Raw genomic sequence first — 15193 nt, 5'->3', positions numbered from 1 at the left:
CACCCCACCGGATTCTCCAGCAGCATAAAAAAACCGGTGTCAGAACGGAGGTGACATCCGAGTCAAATTAGTGTCAATATGACAATAAAATATACAGCTCAGAGGAAATATGGGCTGTAAACAGGCGACATTTCAATTGGAAACATTTCAATCTCCTCCATGTGGTGGGGGGGGGAGGGGAGGAGGTGCGTGGAGCGGCTGTTGTTAAATCACCAACATTCAACAGCATGACTGAGAAAACTCCATCTTAGGGCCCAGGTGACAACCGGTACATTCCCCACTCTCCAGAGAGCCACTCGACACCAGGATAACCTTGGCTTCCCTCTCTGGTTCCCTGTTCCCTCCCGAGTGGCATGGCTTTGGTCTTCTTGCTGTAAATCAGGCCCCTGAAGAAGAGAGGAAATGGGCCTTCCTCCCCCCCACCAGGGGCTGGGGCCCTGTGCCGCACCTCGGCCCAGGAAGTGCCCTTGGCCTGGCCCCTGTCCTGGGCGGAAGGTGGGGCGTGGAGTCTGAATCCCACGGGATGCCCTCAGAGAGGGCAAATGCCCGCAGCCTTCCCTGACCACGGGCATTTGCACAACCTAAGTGACATTATTGTAGGTCGGATGGAGATGGAGACAGGAACCTCCTCCTAGAACATGATCAAGGCTCCTGTTTCAGGAAATATGTTTTTACCTTTATGTTTTTACATGGTACTGGGGATTGAACCCCGGGATGATGTACCACGGAGCTACACCCCCAGGCCTTTTTTATTTTTTAATTTCATTCTGAGACAGGATCTAAGTTGCCCAGGATAGCCTCAAATTTGCCATCCTCCTGCCTCAGCTTCCCAAGTCAGTGGGATTACAGGCACGGGTCACCATGCCCAGCTTGAAGTTCCATTTATTGAATCCCAAAAGGTGAATTTACTGAAAACATTAAATATGCAATCATACAGATTGGTTAAGATAAAAATTGGTTAAGATAAAAATCTTGGTTAAGATAAAAATGGTGCTATGGTTGACACATGACCCTTCCCAGACCTGCATACCTGGGACCCACTGAAAATCCAAAAGCAGGCAGGGCCCATCCTGGCTCCCAAGGGTCATGGAAGGGGAGGGGACTGGGGGCCACCTCAAAGACAGATAAGGGCTCAGCAAGACCTGTGCCTGGGCTGTGGGCATCAGCATTGTTTGTAGCATCTTACAGACATGCACCCGAGTGACACATCACACAGACATTGGGTCTGAGCAGAAGAGCCTGAGACATTTGAAAAGGTGGAAGTGAAAATTCTAGCTCTGGCTTAGGCTGGCTTGAAAGGGCTGGGGTAGGGTTGGTGGCTCAGTGGGAGAGCACTTGCCTAGCCCGTGTGAGGCACTGGGTTCGATTCTCAGCAGCACATGTGAATAAATAAAATAAAGGTCCATTGAAAACTAAAAAATATTTAAAAAGAAAGAAAGGAAGGAAGGAAGGAAGGAAGGAAGGAAGGAAGGAAGGAAGGAAGAGAGGGTTGGGGTATAGCTTAGTGGTAGAAGTCAGTGAGTCCAAAACCCTGGGTCCAATCCCAGCACACACACACACACACACACACACATTTAGAGAGAGAGAGAACATGAGAGCGAGCTAGTTTGGGGGAAAAAAAGTGCATTAAGTAGTGAAAAACAGAGGAGATAATTAATCCCAGGCTGCTTTGATTTCCTGGAGTTTTAATGGGTTGGGAATTACAGGAAAGAGTCACCTGTTCCTGAAATCCACAGTTATGAGCTCAACTCCCCCGCCCTCCCCGTGCCTGAGCCAGAGCCACGGACACCCTGCTCAGGCTGACTCTGGAATCTGGAGGTGCCTCCCGCTGCATCTTCAAGCTAATCAAGTTCCCAAGGCGGATGTGGAGGGGAGGAAGGAGCACGGGGGCGTGATGGCTGTCCTGCAGCCCCTGACGTCAGCCAGCCGGGAGCTCTGAGCTCTTCCGCCCACCCATGAGCTCACCTCCGCACTCCTCTGGCCTTGGCCTTCCTGTTTCTCAGAGATGCTCAGCCCCCAGATGCTGCCCAACGCCAGGCTCCCTGGAGAACAGAGTTGCTCCCCAGCCCCCTCCGGGCTGCCTGCCAGCCCGCAGCTGCCCTCCCACCGGAGCCGATTCTGCCCTAATTAGTCTGCATCTCTCTCTTCCAGGCTCTTTGGTAACTGCCACTCCCTCCCTCATAGGACACACAGAGGGTCTGCTCCCTGTCCAGTGTCCCCCCACCCCCGACCTGCTGGGGCTTGCTGTTTTGCTAGGCCAGGTGCCTTTGGGGTGCCTTGGGTCCCTCCGCCACAGTAGAGCTGGTGGCCCAAGAGGGTTGGGATGGATTAAAGGGAGAGAAGTTAAGAGAAGTCCTAGGACATTCCCAGTCTGCAAAGCAGTAGGGCCACAGTGGGGAGGTGCTGGGGAGCCAGGACAAGACCCAGGGAAGTTGTGCCAGACGGTCGGAGTCATCGGGAAGCTGTGCTGGGAGGGTGACTCCTTGGGGAGAGGAGACTAGCCGCACTTGGCACACCTGGGGGCCAGGATAGACAGGGAGATGGTGAGGAAAAGCCATCCGGACGGCTGGCTTATGCACCAGAGGGGGACAGAGGTGCTGTAATGACTACAGAATTCTGCAAAAGGGGGTGGATTTGAAAGAGAAAAGGGTGCTGGCGGAAAGAGAGCACAACTAGCATTGAATGAGCACCTACTGTGTGCCCGGCACCAGGCTATGTGCACATATACCCGTCACTCAGGGGCCTGGTGTCACACCACCCTGACCCTGTGTGGCCCACCACCACCTCCAGCTACGTTAGTGATGAGCAGACGGTGAGCACTGGCCTGGCCCTCCTTGCCGCCTTCCTCAGCAAGTCAGCTGTCCTCTGCCTTGGCCGGGACTGTCCTGCGCCTCTAGACTGAGCCCAGACGCCCTTCCTGAGGCCAGGGCTCGGGGGCTGGTTCTATGCTGTGTCCCAGAGAAGAGCAGATGATTCTGTCAACAGCAGGGCTGGGAATTCCAACTGGAGGTTGGGGACCCCCGATTGCCTGTGGTATAGTAGGGAGCCTAATTCCAGCCTCAGAAGGTGGTTAAGGAGAAAATGCATGATAACAAAGTACAGTTGTTACTCTTGGTTCTCCTCCTTTGCACACGGCACGCATGAAGCAGGTGCTCAGGTGGCTGAAACGGGCAGACAAGCCTGGCTACCCATTTTGGCCTTTGCTGCTTTTTGGGGAAATACCTGCTTGACTTGACCCTTCTCAACTATGGTATCTTTGCCCCGTCCCCTTTCCAGCTGGCCGAGCGACACCCTAGTCCTATGCGAGGGGATCTGGTGTTTGGGGGCACCAGCATTGGCTACCTTTGCGCACGGCGTTGCTGTGGTTTGGTTTCTGTTCGGGGGTGGGGGGCAGCATGAGCTGCACACGATCCCCCAGACCCTCACCTGCTGCACCTGGAGGGCTGGTTAAGAGAAGGCAAGACACAGATGACATGTGTGTGCCCAGAGGGGCCTCGTGATCTTAGAGAGCTGCGGGCGTTCCCACCCTATGCTGTGTGCCTGGTCCTCGATGGCACCCACACTGGGGGAGGCACAGAGGGAAGGGACCAAATGCAGGTGGCATTCCTGGGGCATGCTGTGGCCTCTCTGCAGGGCATGGCGAGGATGGCCTGGGACCACATCCACGATAGGACTGTGGTGCTCCTCCCCAGCAAAGCTTTGGCTGGGGGCTCAGGAGACACTCAGGGTGGCTCATGACCCCACCATATCATCTCCAGAAAGACTGGAAGTGAGATCTAAGCTCAGGAGACGCGTCTTCGGGAGGGCTCAAGCCTGCACCTGGGCAAGGGACCACCCATGTCCTACAGACCTCTCTGACCCCACAGCGCCCAGCGGCCCACTCCCAACTGGACGCACTCACATGGCCCTGTAGGCCTCAGAGCTGCTCTCAAGGATGGGCCATCTCCCATAGGCCTCTGACTCCTCCTATACCCTGGGAGGGCCTGAGGAGTCCAACCTGCAGGAGCCCGCGGCCTGGCCCCAGCTGTGACTTCCTGCTCCTCTGCCTGGCCTGGACCTATGGGCAGGCTCCAGGAGCAGCAGGTGGAGTAACTCTGACAGAGGAGGGGTGGGCACCAAGCCCTTGGCCCTTCCTGTCTTCGCTAGCAGAGGCTCATGGTCAGATAGACACCCGACAGGCCAGACAGGCACCGGAAACCTCTTCTATGCGGGACATCCCTGTCAGGTCCCTGCCAAACAGGCCCTCCAGCAGCCGTGGGTCTCGATGACTGACAACTCCATCCTTCAGTCACTCAGGCCCAAGCCCCTGAGTTGATCTCCACTCCCTTCTCTCTTCAACACAATTGATCTGGGAACAAATCTGTGTCATAATCTATGGGAACAACCACTTTCACAGCTCTGTTAATGGGACCCCTGCTCCTGCCTTGTCCCAAACCAATTCTCAGACCTCTCTTGACTCCTCTGGGCAGCCTCTGCCTCAGGGTCCCATCTTACTCTAATGAAAGCCAAAGTCATCACCAAATCCTCACTAGGCAACACTACCCACCCCAGAACACTGGCCTCACCTCCATTCCTGCCCCTCATTGGCTCCCCACCAACCATAATAAGCCCATGACCTCCTGGCTGTTTCATGAGCTCAGCAGGCACATTGATGCCTCGGGCCCTTTGCACATGCTGATCTTCTGCCTGGATTGCTCTTCTCCAAGATTTGCACACAGCTCACCTCTTCCAATTCTGTGCTTCCTAGCAGGCATTTCTCAGGCTTTCTTTTTCGAAATGGCACCCTCACTTCATCCCAGTGCTCCTGTCCCTGTTCCCCACTTTGTGCCTCTGTTTCATTTCTAACTGGCCATTTCAGCACACTGATTCCTAGGAGCGGGCAGGGTCTGTTTCTCCCATGACTCTGCAGGGTCTGCCAAAGCAGAGTTATGTCTGTTGTGATGTCCACCATGCCTGACACCATTCCCGATCTTGGCTACTCAGTGTCCCGGTGAACTGCAAGTGTGGCAGGGGACTGCCCTCTGCAGTGTCAAGAGGACCCTGTCAGTCCCCTGGTCCTGCCTTGCCTGCTCCACCCCCCACCCGCCGTGGGTCCACCCCACTGACACTCACCGTCCACTGGATTGAGGTAGTCGTGGAGATGGGGCGCGCTGGTGGCACTGCCGCTCTGCATCAGCAGGTCCCCGTAGGGTGCGGGGTGGCCCGCCATGAGGGTCATCTGGTGGTAATAGTCGGAGGGGTTGGTGCCCGGGGCAGGGAGGCCAAACAGCCCCCTCTCCTTAAGGTGCTCGTGGGCTACTGTGGGAGCAAGGGAGAGAGAGGCGCCGTTAGAGTCCGGTGCTGGCCCTGCCTTCACCTGCACACCTGCCAGAACACTCAGGGTGAGAGGGCCACCAAGAGTCACCAGCTGGACAGCACAGGCTCTCCACCTGCCAATGCCCACCAGCTCCCTGTCCCCGGCGCCCGCCTCAGGGCTATCTGCTCCCACCCTGCAGTCAGCTGTGCCCAGGGTGAGGAATCAGGCAGGGAGGATGGGCTTCAGACTGTGGGGGGCTGGCACTGGGCAGGGGGTGGCACTGGGCGGGTGGCCCCAGCAGGGAACAACCTAGAGCTGGACACCAAGAACAATCAACCCGAGGCACCAGCTCTGAGCTGGCTCCGTTTTTCATCAGTGAAATGGGCGTGAGAAGGCCTCCCACTGACACTGCTGTGGATGACATCAGTGATAGCTTGCCGAGCACCTGCTGGGTCTGCGGCAGGCCCGGTTCTGAGGGCTCATGTGCATACTTTAATCTCAACATCAGGGTCCAGGAGGGTTCTGTCGTCCCCACTGAGCAGACAAAGACTCTGACCCCTGAGCAGCTTAACAGTGTGCAAGGTCACATGGCAGGGAGGTGACAGAACTGGGATGGGACTCTTGGTTGGAATCTAAAGCTCAAGATCCTAACCACTGTGCTCCACAGCCTACTAGTCTTGGCCAGTACCCCCACGACATCTCGTAGGCCTGTAATGAAGAGATGAAAGCAGCCCGTGGTAGTTGCCATCCTCCTGTCTCCTCCAGAGAGTCCTGGCCTCCTGCTAGGCTGACTGCCCCATGGCCCCTGAGCATTCCAGGGCAATCTGTCATTTCTGCCTCCCACTGAGGCCCCTACAGAGCTGATGGCTTCTGCCTCTTTCTAGGAACCTTTTATGGTGAGTATTAGTATCTTGAGGCTGCTATAACAAATAGGCACAAACTTGGTGCTAGTTGTTGTTAAAACAACATGATTTTTTCCTCTTAGATTTTTTCCTCTTAGTGCAGTCTTCTTAGGAACACTGCAAGCTGCATGAGCAGGACAGCTCCATAAGGTGCTTTTTACTTTCCTTTGTGTGTGTGTGTGTGTGTATGTGTGTGTATTTGCATGCACATTGGTGCATGTGCGTTTGCACCTATGTAGCAACGGGGTGGCAGGTGGACAAGAAGTACACAATTTTAGGTCTGAAAGACATTTTTGCACCCTATGGCCCTGATCATTTGGGAGTGGCCATGTGATCTCTGACCTGGACCAATCTATCCTCTTTCTCAAAGCATCTGAACTGACAGACTCAAAGTCACAGGCTCATTGACAGAGTGTGGGGGCCGGGCTACCATTTGCAGGCCTCCTGTGTTGACTTGCAAAGGGCACAGGAAACTGCCAGCCCCGCTCTGCCTCCCTTCTGCTCCCTCTGGGGTTCCAAGAGACACCCCTACCACAGCCCACTTTGCTTCCTACCAGCTTCTGCAGCAGGGGCTTCACCTAGGACAGGACCTAAATATTGTCAAGGTACAGCACTCAGGGGCTGCACACACGGGACTCTTTAATGAGCATGAAAAACAATGGACCCCCAAATCTCCAGGCTTATTTACTTAAGCAATCCATGTGCAGAGGTAGTGGGGAGAAAGCTGAGCCTGGTCACTGTCCCAGGGGACTGAGGCTGGAGAACCCAACATGAGTGATGGCTGCATTGACAGAGCCACCGGGCGCCCACCATACCATGCCCCGATACCACAGCTGCTCCTCCCAGCCCCCAGCCCCTACTCACCATCCGCGGGGCTCAGGCCCCTGGCTGCAGAGATCATGGAGAGGGTGGGGCTACTGTGCACAGACCGGAGGTAGTGCTCCATGTGGGGGTTCACATAGGGGTGCGGGGCATTGAAGGGGGACTCCCCAGGACCAGCAGGGTGTGGGGAAAGCCGGATCAAGGAAATGTCAGAGATGACAGGACTGCCGCTCAGGGTGGGAGGCCTGTGGACACAAAGGACAATGTTCTCAGCAAGAGGACGCACAGGGAACCCTGCCCAGAACCCAAACGCAACCCGAGCAGTCTGTGATTCTCAAAGGAAGACTTTCCAGAAAAAACTACACTTTTTATTTTATACGCTGACACCCTCTGGTTGCCTCCAAATAAGAGTTGGAACACTTAACCAGTCAGGAGCCAGTGAATGCAGACCTCAAGCTGCATGCTGGTGCGGCCGCCCACCCACCGATCCCGTGTGGGCGAAGGACATCTCTCTGCATGCTCAGCTGGGTTTGCCGAGCATGCGCTCTGCTGGCCACGCACTTCCGAGCTATATCTCTGCCTGTCCAGGGCAGCGCACATGCATGCACTCGCACATCATGTTTGGAACACAGAACATGAAACACTAATGCCAGGCATAAAGTGCAAGTGGACCGCATGTTCTTAGCAGAATGTTAGAAAGAGGGAGGGGATTGGTGATGTCCTGCAAGTACAGAGCTTTGGGTCCAGCTGGACAGCCACAAGGGACACACTGTGCCACAGGATGAGCGGGGAGAGAAAAGATCAGGAATCAAGATGAGTTTTGAAGCTGGTACGGTGAGGAAGGTTTGGAACAGCGTTCTAGCTCTGCCTCCTTGGAAATAGGTCTCGTGCTAAAGAGTCCCCGCCTTGAATGTCCACCCATAGTCAAGGAGGCACCTCACTTGGTTCCTGTAGCAGGAGCTGGCTCTGGCCAGTCCTGTGTCCCCTGCTCTGTTCTCCAGGTGGTGTCTGTTCCACTCAGCATGATGACAGGACTCTTTACCCCTGAGTCTGCTGGCCCGGGGTCTCCAAGAAGCTAAGGAGTACTTCCAGGTTATCTACTGCAGAACTCACACCTTAAAGACGAATCAGAATTAATGGGCATGTGGCTGCAGGATCACAACAAAGTCAATGGAAACTGCATTTACCAAGGGCTCATCTTCAATTTTTCAGAAAATTGAGAGTCTCTGTGATTTACATAGTGGAAAGACGAGTAGGTGGCGAGACTCAGACAAACCTGGGTTAGGATCCCAGCTGGATCATGCTGAGCAAGTAGCCTGATCTCTCTGAGCTCTAGTTTCCTCATCTGTAAAATGGGGATGATGATGTGTCTATTTCATAGAGTTGCCATGAGAATGAGAAACCCCCCTCCCCCAAAAAAGAAAACACTGTGCCTGAAACCCAGCAGGGGGTCCCTAAATGAGAGCTGTTTTGGTATTAGAATCACATTCAGAGGAGAAACCCAGAAGCTCCTGGGAGCTCGCCACATCTCCACCCTGGATCAGTCCTGCACGTGTGAAAGTCACGGTTAGAACTGGTTACTTCAGGGAAGGAATGACCTGTCTGTCGGCTGAGCAAACCACAGATAATTACTGATTATGTTTGATAATAGTGCATAAAAACTGGGCTGACATCCGTGTAAGCCAGGACCCAAACAGGTGACATCCAGATGTCTGCACATCTGGGCTCACAACTTCCCACTTGGAGGCTGTTCTGCAGGGCCTGGAGGTAAGTGTTCCGCTACATTCTTTCCCAGCTTTTGCAAACGGGATTGCACTGGACGTGCAGATCCAAAAAATCTGTCCAACATGTTCGTGTTTCTCCCACATCAATCCCTGCCCTCAAATGCCTGCTGCAGCCTGTGGCTGGGTCCCTGAAGCCCCTGCCCCGGGCATGAGTGCCCTTGTCTCTTTGCCAGCCAAGGAGCATTCTTAATTCTTACAGCCTCAGTGTGGTGAGTCCATCACCCAGGGTCCCTGGGTTCTGCTCAGGAGCAGGGTGTGTCTACAGTCAGTGGGAAGCCCATGCCTGTGTGTCGGGCAGAGACTGAGCCCGGCAGAAGCAGCCCATGGAATACACCAGAAGCCCCCGCCACTAGATGTTCTTCCTCAAAGGCCACCTCTAGAAGCGGCAAGGGACCTGTGACCAAAATGGGACAGGCTTGAGAGATGGCTTTATTCCGGCAGGGGTTGCTAGGTGTCCCCAGGGGAAGAAGATGATACACTCTGGCCAACAGCAGACCCTGCCGGCTCTGGCAGGTGACAGTGGCAGGATGGACTCTCACATTCCTGCCACAGGCAGGTGTTTTGTGAAGAAATCACTCAGAGAACATCACCCATGTGGCTTCGAGGGTCAGGCCCAGGGCAGAAGGAAACAAGTCTGAAAGGTTGGGTATGGTGTGATAAAAGGAAGGTGTCCACTAGCTGGGAGGACAGCTGGGGAGTCCCCTGTCCTCAGATTCCTTGGTCCTTCTCAGGCAGGGCAGGTTTCCAGAGTCTGCTGGAGGCCACCTGGGCTTTGAGGACACGGTGGCCTGTGGGTACTGGGGCCAGTGGTCATAGGTGGCTTGTCTGGATCCCAAACCCAGGAATGCTGGGCTCCCTGGTACAGAGGCTGGACTGTGGAGTGTGCCAAGCACAGTGGAGGCCCTGAGACACGTGGTGACCGCATGGGGCTTTTGAGCAACATGTTGAGGCCACATGGCAGCCCGGGTCTCTCTGTCTGAGGTGACCCAGATCCCACTGGCCACTGGAGCTTCCCCCAAGCAGGAGGCAGGAGTGAGATACTATGCACATCATTGTCCATGTGGACAGCAGCTGGGTACAGAGGTGACAGGTGGCACCTGTGTCCCCACATGGAGGAACTGGGATTTCTGTCTCCACAGAGCAGTGGCCACCATTGGGGGGAAGGGGGTCTCTGCCTCCTCTTTTCCACCATTGCCGAGGAAACAGGGATCCAGGGTCTGCCAGGGCACTGTCCTCTCCCAGGCCTGGCCTTAGTGGAGTGCCTGGGACACCCTGCAGGATCATGCCCCATGTGGCCACGGCACCCCCAGAGAGGGAGTTCCAGTGGTGTGTCCAACTCCAGACCAACACCTGCACATCACCAGGAGGACCTGGCGTCCAGAGACAGAGTCACGTCCCCATGCCGCACAGCAGAAACAGGCAAGCAGGGGTCTACTGGAGTTGACTTCACTTCCAAGATGGCGCCCTTGTCCGGCAGAGAACCACCAGGCAGGACTCTTTTCTCTTGGTGTGGCTAGGAAGGATGTTTGGGGACAGTGGGGAGACAAGTCAGGCCCAGATAGCAGTCTGATTAAAAGTGTGTAGAACAAGCAGTGCTGGTAAAAATGCTGGGCCCAGAAGGCCGGACCTGGGCTGCAGGCCACCCAGCAGGGGCAGAACCAAATCCTCTCCTTGGCGTGAGTAAAGCAAGATGAGATTTGGTTCTAGAGGATGTGGGCCTGTGAGGTGGGACTCTGCATCTGGGCACCGCCTGTCCTTCAGGACCACTGGTTGTCTCACAGTTCTTTCTTCAATGCAGGGTACCACCCAGGGTTCCGCATGCATGCTGGGGACAGGAGCAGACATCCCTGTGCCATAGGAACCACATCAGGAAGGATGTCTCTGAGTGAACCTGAGCCCAGGCCAGACCTCAGCCTTTCTTCTTCCAATTCCACACCCTTGTGCTGCTGGGCCCCTCCTTGGTCTGACCTATGGCCTGTCCAGGCCTGGAATCATGGCAGACCCAAGGAGGCAGTCTTGGGAATGGGAAAAGGAGCAAGCTGTCTAAGTTCAAGATGGCCATGGTGTCCTGCATCATAGGTACACACGCATGCCCGCTCACGCTCCCAGGCCACGAGCAGCCGACAGACCAAGGAGCTGGTCCACGTGCAAACAGTCTGTCTGGGCTGCCCAATGCTCCCTCCATGTCCTCCTCCCTCTCTGGTCAGTTCTGCACTCACCTGGGCCTGACTCCATCAGTGGTCATCTTTCCCATTGAGCTGTCCTGAGCACTCGCTCTGTGCCTAGGGACTCGTTCAGCATTCAGAGCCCAGGTGGGAGAAGCAGACCGCGAATCAGGGAAGCACAGGGCAGGGCAATGGAGTCTCTAGCAGAGGAACAATTCTCTACCTCTGTCCCCAAGCTTTGGTATCCTTTGCCTGCAGCCTGTGGCAATTGTGACATGAGGTGAGCCAAGTGCGGAAAGTGTGACGTCTAGCACCAGATGCTGGATAGGTGGAGGGAAGCTTCTCAAAGTAGGTGATATGTGGATAGGGTTCTGAGGGATCAATAGGAGTTCACTAGGAAGCATATCACGAATAAAGGAAGCAGTGTGTACAAAGCAAGGCTGGAATGTAAGACCATGATCATGCCCTGGGTGGTGGAGCACAGCCGACAGAGTGCTTTGGGCTGGGGCTATGTGGGACATGTTTCCTTTCCTCTGCTTTGTGCAGAAAGCCATGCAACCCAAGCCCAGGTGACCAGAGAGATTTATATCCCTGGGCACCATGATTAGTTCAGAGATAGACATGTGCCCAAGACAGCCGCTTTGGCTAGAATCACGGGGAAAGAAGTTCTCATTACCCACAGGGGCTGCTAAACTGGTCAGAGGCCAATGTGGAGCTGGGGGGTGGGGGTGGGGGTCCTAAGGGAGAGCCCAGGAAGGAAACGCAGCAGATAAGAGCTGAGACACAAGAACCCGTTTCTTGATGTGAGCCTCTGAGTCTGGATACAGCCTTGCCTAAGGCTGGTACCCCTGGCTTTTCCAGTTACCCGAGCGGAGGCATGTTTGTGTTTGTTTAAAGCACTCTGAGCTGAGGTTTTCTGTCTTAGGCAACTGCCGGGGCCCGTCAAGACAGGCTTGGATCAACACACCCGACCCCTGACCCGGCGCTCCTCAAGACAGACCTGAGCCCTAGTTCAGCGTGGGGCCCGAGGAAGCAGGGAAGGGGGCCTGGGGATAAAGCAAGCCGAGGCCTAATTGGACAGCACCATGATCATGACTATGTCAAGTCCACTGAACACCTACCTCGTGCAGCACAGCCGATGGCCGGCAGGCTGGGTAAGTTACTCCAATTGAAAGATGAGGAAACTGAGGCTGAATGAAGCCATGTGACTTGCCCAAAAGCTAGACTGGAAGCAGGCCTCCTTGCCTCTGTGAAGGCCATCGGCATCTCTAACGGTCCCCTTCGACACAGGCTCCTGCTCTCCTCTGCCCCGGAGAAGCTCGGCCTGTGTGGACATCCCCTTGCAGGTGGCTGAGCTGATCACGGGGCTGTGCAGGCTGAGGGGGCACTGACCACGCTTGTGGCCAGAGCCTGGACTACGCAATCTGACAGATAAGGGTCTGAATGGTGGCTTTGCCAAAACTGTGACCTCCGTGTTATCTGCCCCTGAGCCTCAGTGTCCCCAGCCTGCAGGGGAGATGGGAGGAGCCAGGCACACAGTGTGGCTGGTGCAGGGCACTTAGTGGGTGCTCGGCCAGTGCTTCCCACGTTTTGTGTTTAAAAGATGGAAACAGAAGCAGCTCGTGGGGTAGAGAGGACCCAGCCCACACCTCCCGCCACACTCCAGCCCCCCTCCTCACATGCTGGCACAAGATTTTTGGCAGGAGAAAAAAGGCGAGGGCCAAGGCCATGAGAACCCTGCACGGCCACGCGCAGCTCGGCAGCCCCGGCTGGGCCTGAGTGAGCACGCCCGGACCCTGGGAGACGGTGCCACCCCCGGGAGCTGAGTGCCGGGGTAGGCGTGCACTTCTAGAGGGCTGGAGGGATGAGTAAGGCTTTGATGGCTGGGGAGGGGAAGGAGGGCGTCTGACCCGCAGCTCGGCACAGCCTGAGTCTGGCACCGGGGCAGGAATGGACGTGTTCCGTAATGCAGTGGGAGAATGGGAAGGAAGAATGGGGATTGGGGCCCCTGCACCCCACCCATGCTGTCTGTTTGGGGAAGTCGAACAACGCACAACTGAGGGTGCTGACTCACTCAGACTTGGTATGAGGCATGGGGTGGGCTTTGCGACTCGGGTGGGACCCAGGGAGGGACCCAGGGAGGGATCCACCCTTAGCAACCAGAAGATGGCTTTGTTCAGAGACCTCCTGTGTGGCTCAGTCAAAGCAAGCCCTTTGTGTCCCATTTCACAGACCGAAAAACTGAGGCCCAAAGCAACAGATACGGCTTTTGTGAGGGCCCCCGCTGAAGATGAGAGAGGCGAGGTCCAGTCCCTTGGACTTCCATGCCTTGCCTCTGGGCTGCTCCTTGGGTGATGTATGGCCTTAGTGGCAGGTGGAAAGGCTGCAATCAAGTGTCCAGAACCAGCCTCTGCCCTCTGTGACCTGTGCACCCCCTCTGAACCTGGACACATGCCAGGCTTGTTGCTCCCAGCTCTGTCCCTGGACATCTGCACCTCCAGCCATGTTCTTCTCTTTAGCATCCCCTTCCCCAGTTAACCCCTGATCTCCCCCCAGAGGGATCAGCTCAGAGGTCTCTCACTGAAAAGCCTCCCAGCCCCAGGTCAAGGTCAGGCCCCATGTGAGATGCTCCTGTGGAAGGTGGCTCCTTCCCATCACCCTGAACATGTTCATCTCAGCTGACGACCAGGCACCTTCAGCAACGAGCTCACAGCACCCAATCTCCCATTGCTTGTGCAGTGTCCGGCATGGTACCCAGGGTGTGCAGGGAGCATGCTCGGTATGTGCCAGCTGAATGAATGAACGAACGAATGAATGGATGGATAAAGCAGGGCACGTAACCAGTGAGGAGCACAAAGGTGGTTGCCGATGGGGGCCGTCCATCAGCTCTGCTTGGCTCACTCCTAGCTACGTGGCTGGGAGCAAGCCATGTGCCTTTTTCTCTGAGTCCGTCTCTGCATGTGCAAAGATTCACTGTAATGGTGACCTTGCAGATCAGTTGGGACACACACAGATGACTCCCAAAGATATATGTCCACACCCTGTGAATGATCTTATTAGGAAAAAGGGACCTGGAAGATGTACTTCAGGCAAGGGTTTTGAACTGAGGAGGTTATGGATTATCAGCGTGGGCCCCAAAGGCAAGGGAGATGTGCCACGGAGACCTGGGGACAGAGATGAGGGATGCCCACTGGAGCCAAGGGATGTGGGCTGCGCCCAGAGGCAGCAAGCTGCAGCTCTCTCCAGCAGCCTGGGGGTGGCCAGGGCAGTGTGGGCAAGTGCAGCCCTGCCATCAGCTTGATTTCAGCCAAATGACGCTAATTTTGAACTTCTGATCTCCAGAACTGGGAGAGAATAAATTTCCACTGTTCTAGGACACCGAGGTCACGTGACTTGTTGCAGCAGCCCTGGGGCAACTACTGCAGCAGGCGAAGCACCCTGCACCCATGGAGCAGGCCCTCAGGAGGACGGGCATTATGTCATCATTACTGCACCTTTCTTCTGTGACTATGGCTCTCGGGCTGCAAGTCTGCATGTTATTTCTTGGGATAATCCCAGTGCAAGTGGGCACTTCCTCTGTGGCAGGTTGGCAGTGAAGGGGAAACCCCTCCCCATTCTAGGGTGCTCCTGGCCGCGGCGGGTGGAGGGGCGTCTGAGCCCTGCGTTCCAATCTCCATGCTCACAGGGCCCGGGAGCGTGACTTTCCACCGGCTGCTGGGATTACTCGGTCCCTGACTCCCCATAGCTGGAATCTACCCCAGCATTCAGCCCTAACACGCCAAGTCCCCCTGCCCTGGGGACTGCTGGCTTGCGTGCACCAGCTCTGTCTGTGGGCCAAGATGCCTACCACCCACCAGGATCACAGAGCATGGGTGGGTCAGCCATGCTCGGAAGCGGGTGAGCTGCCGTGGCTGAGCTGCTGGAGGCTGGCACCCATATTCTCGGCAACGCTGGGCAGTGTCCTATTTCAGGCTCCTTGGCAGGGCCCAGGGGATGTCTGGAAAAGAAGCCCCATTCTCCAAAGCCCCAGCCTCGCTGCTCTGGGCTCTCTTTCTCCCTATGCTGGGACTTCATGCCAGGGTGGGTGGGTGGGGCGGGCCTGTGCGTCCTCACCAGGGCATCGATGCAGAGCGAGTGTGGCCCGAGGCCCCATCGGCAAACAGAAACAGCTCCATAAAGCGCTGCTGCCCGGAATCCAAGCTCCTCTCCGGGGTTTTCCTTTGT

At 55.9% G+C, this 15193-nt stretch overlaps 1 protein-coding gene across 1 annotated transcript in view; it reads right to left on the bottom strand.

Moving 5' to 3' along the window:
* The window catches only part of Gli2 (GLI family zinc finger 2), a 172913-nt gene that overhangs the window by 24766 nt on the left and 132954 nt on the right, over window positions 1-15193 (bottom strand). Inside the window, exons 3-4 of the mRNA XM_048812091.1 lie at window positions 7063-7265; window positions 5113-5298 (exon numbers count right to left, since the gene is read on the bottom strand). Coding sequence (XP_048668048.1) covers window positions 5113-5298; window positions 7063-7265 — 389 coding nt within the window. The remainder of the gene's footprint in view (window positions 1-5112; window positions 5299-7062; window positions 7266-15193) is intronic.

The sequence above is a fragment of the Marmota marmota genome, unplaced genomic scaffold, assembly GCF_001458135.2.
Source record: "Marmota marmota marmota unplaced genomic scaffold, marMar, whole genome shotgun sequence".
Classification (NCBI taxonomy): Eukaryota; Metazoa; Chordata; class Mammalia; order Rodentia; family Sciuridae; genus Marmota; species Marmota marmota.
This window is presented reverse-complemented; position numbering and strand designations above follow the sequence as displayed.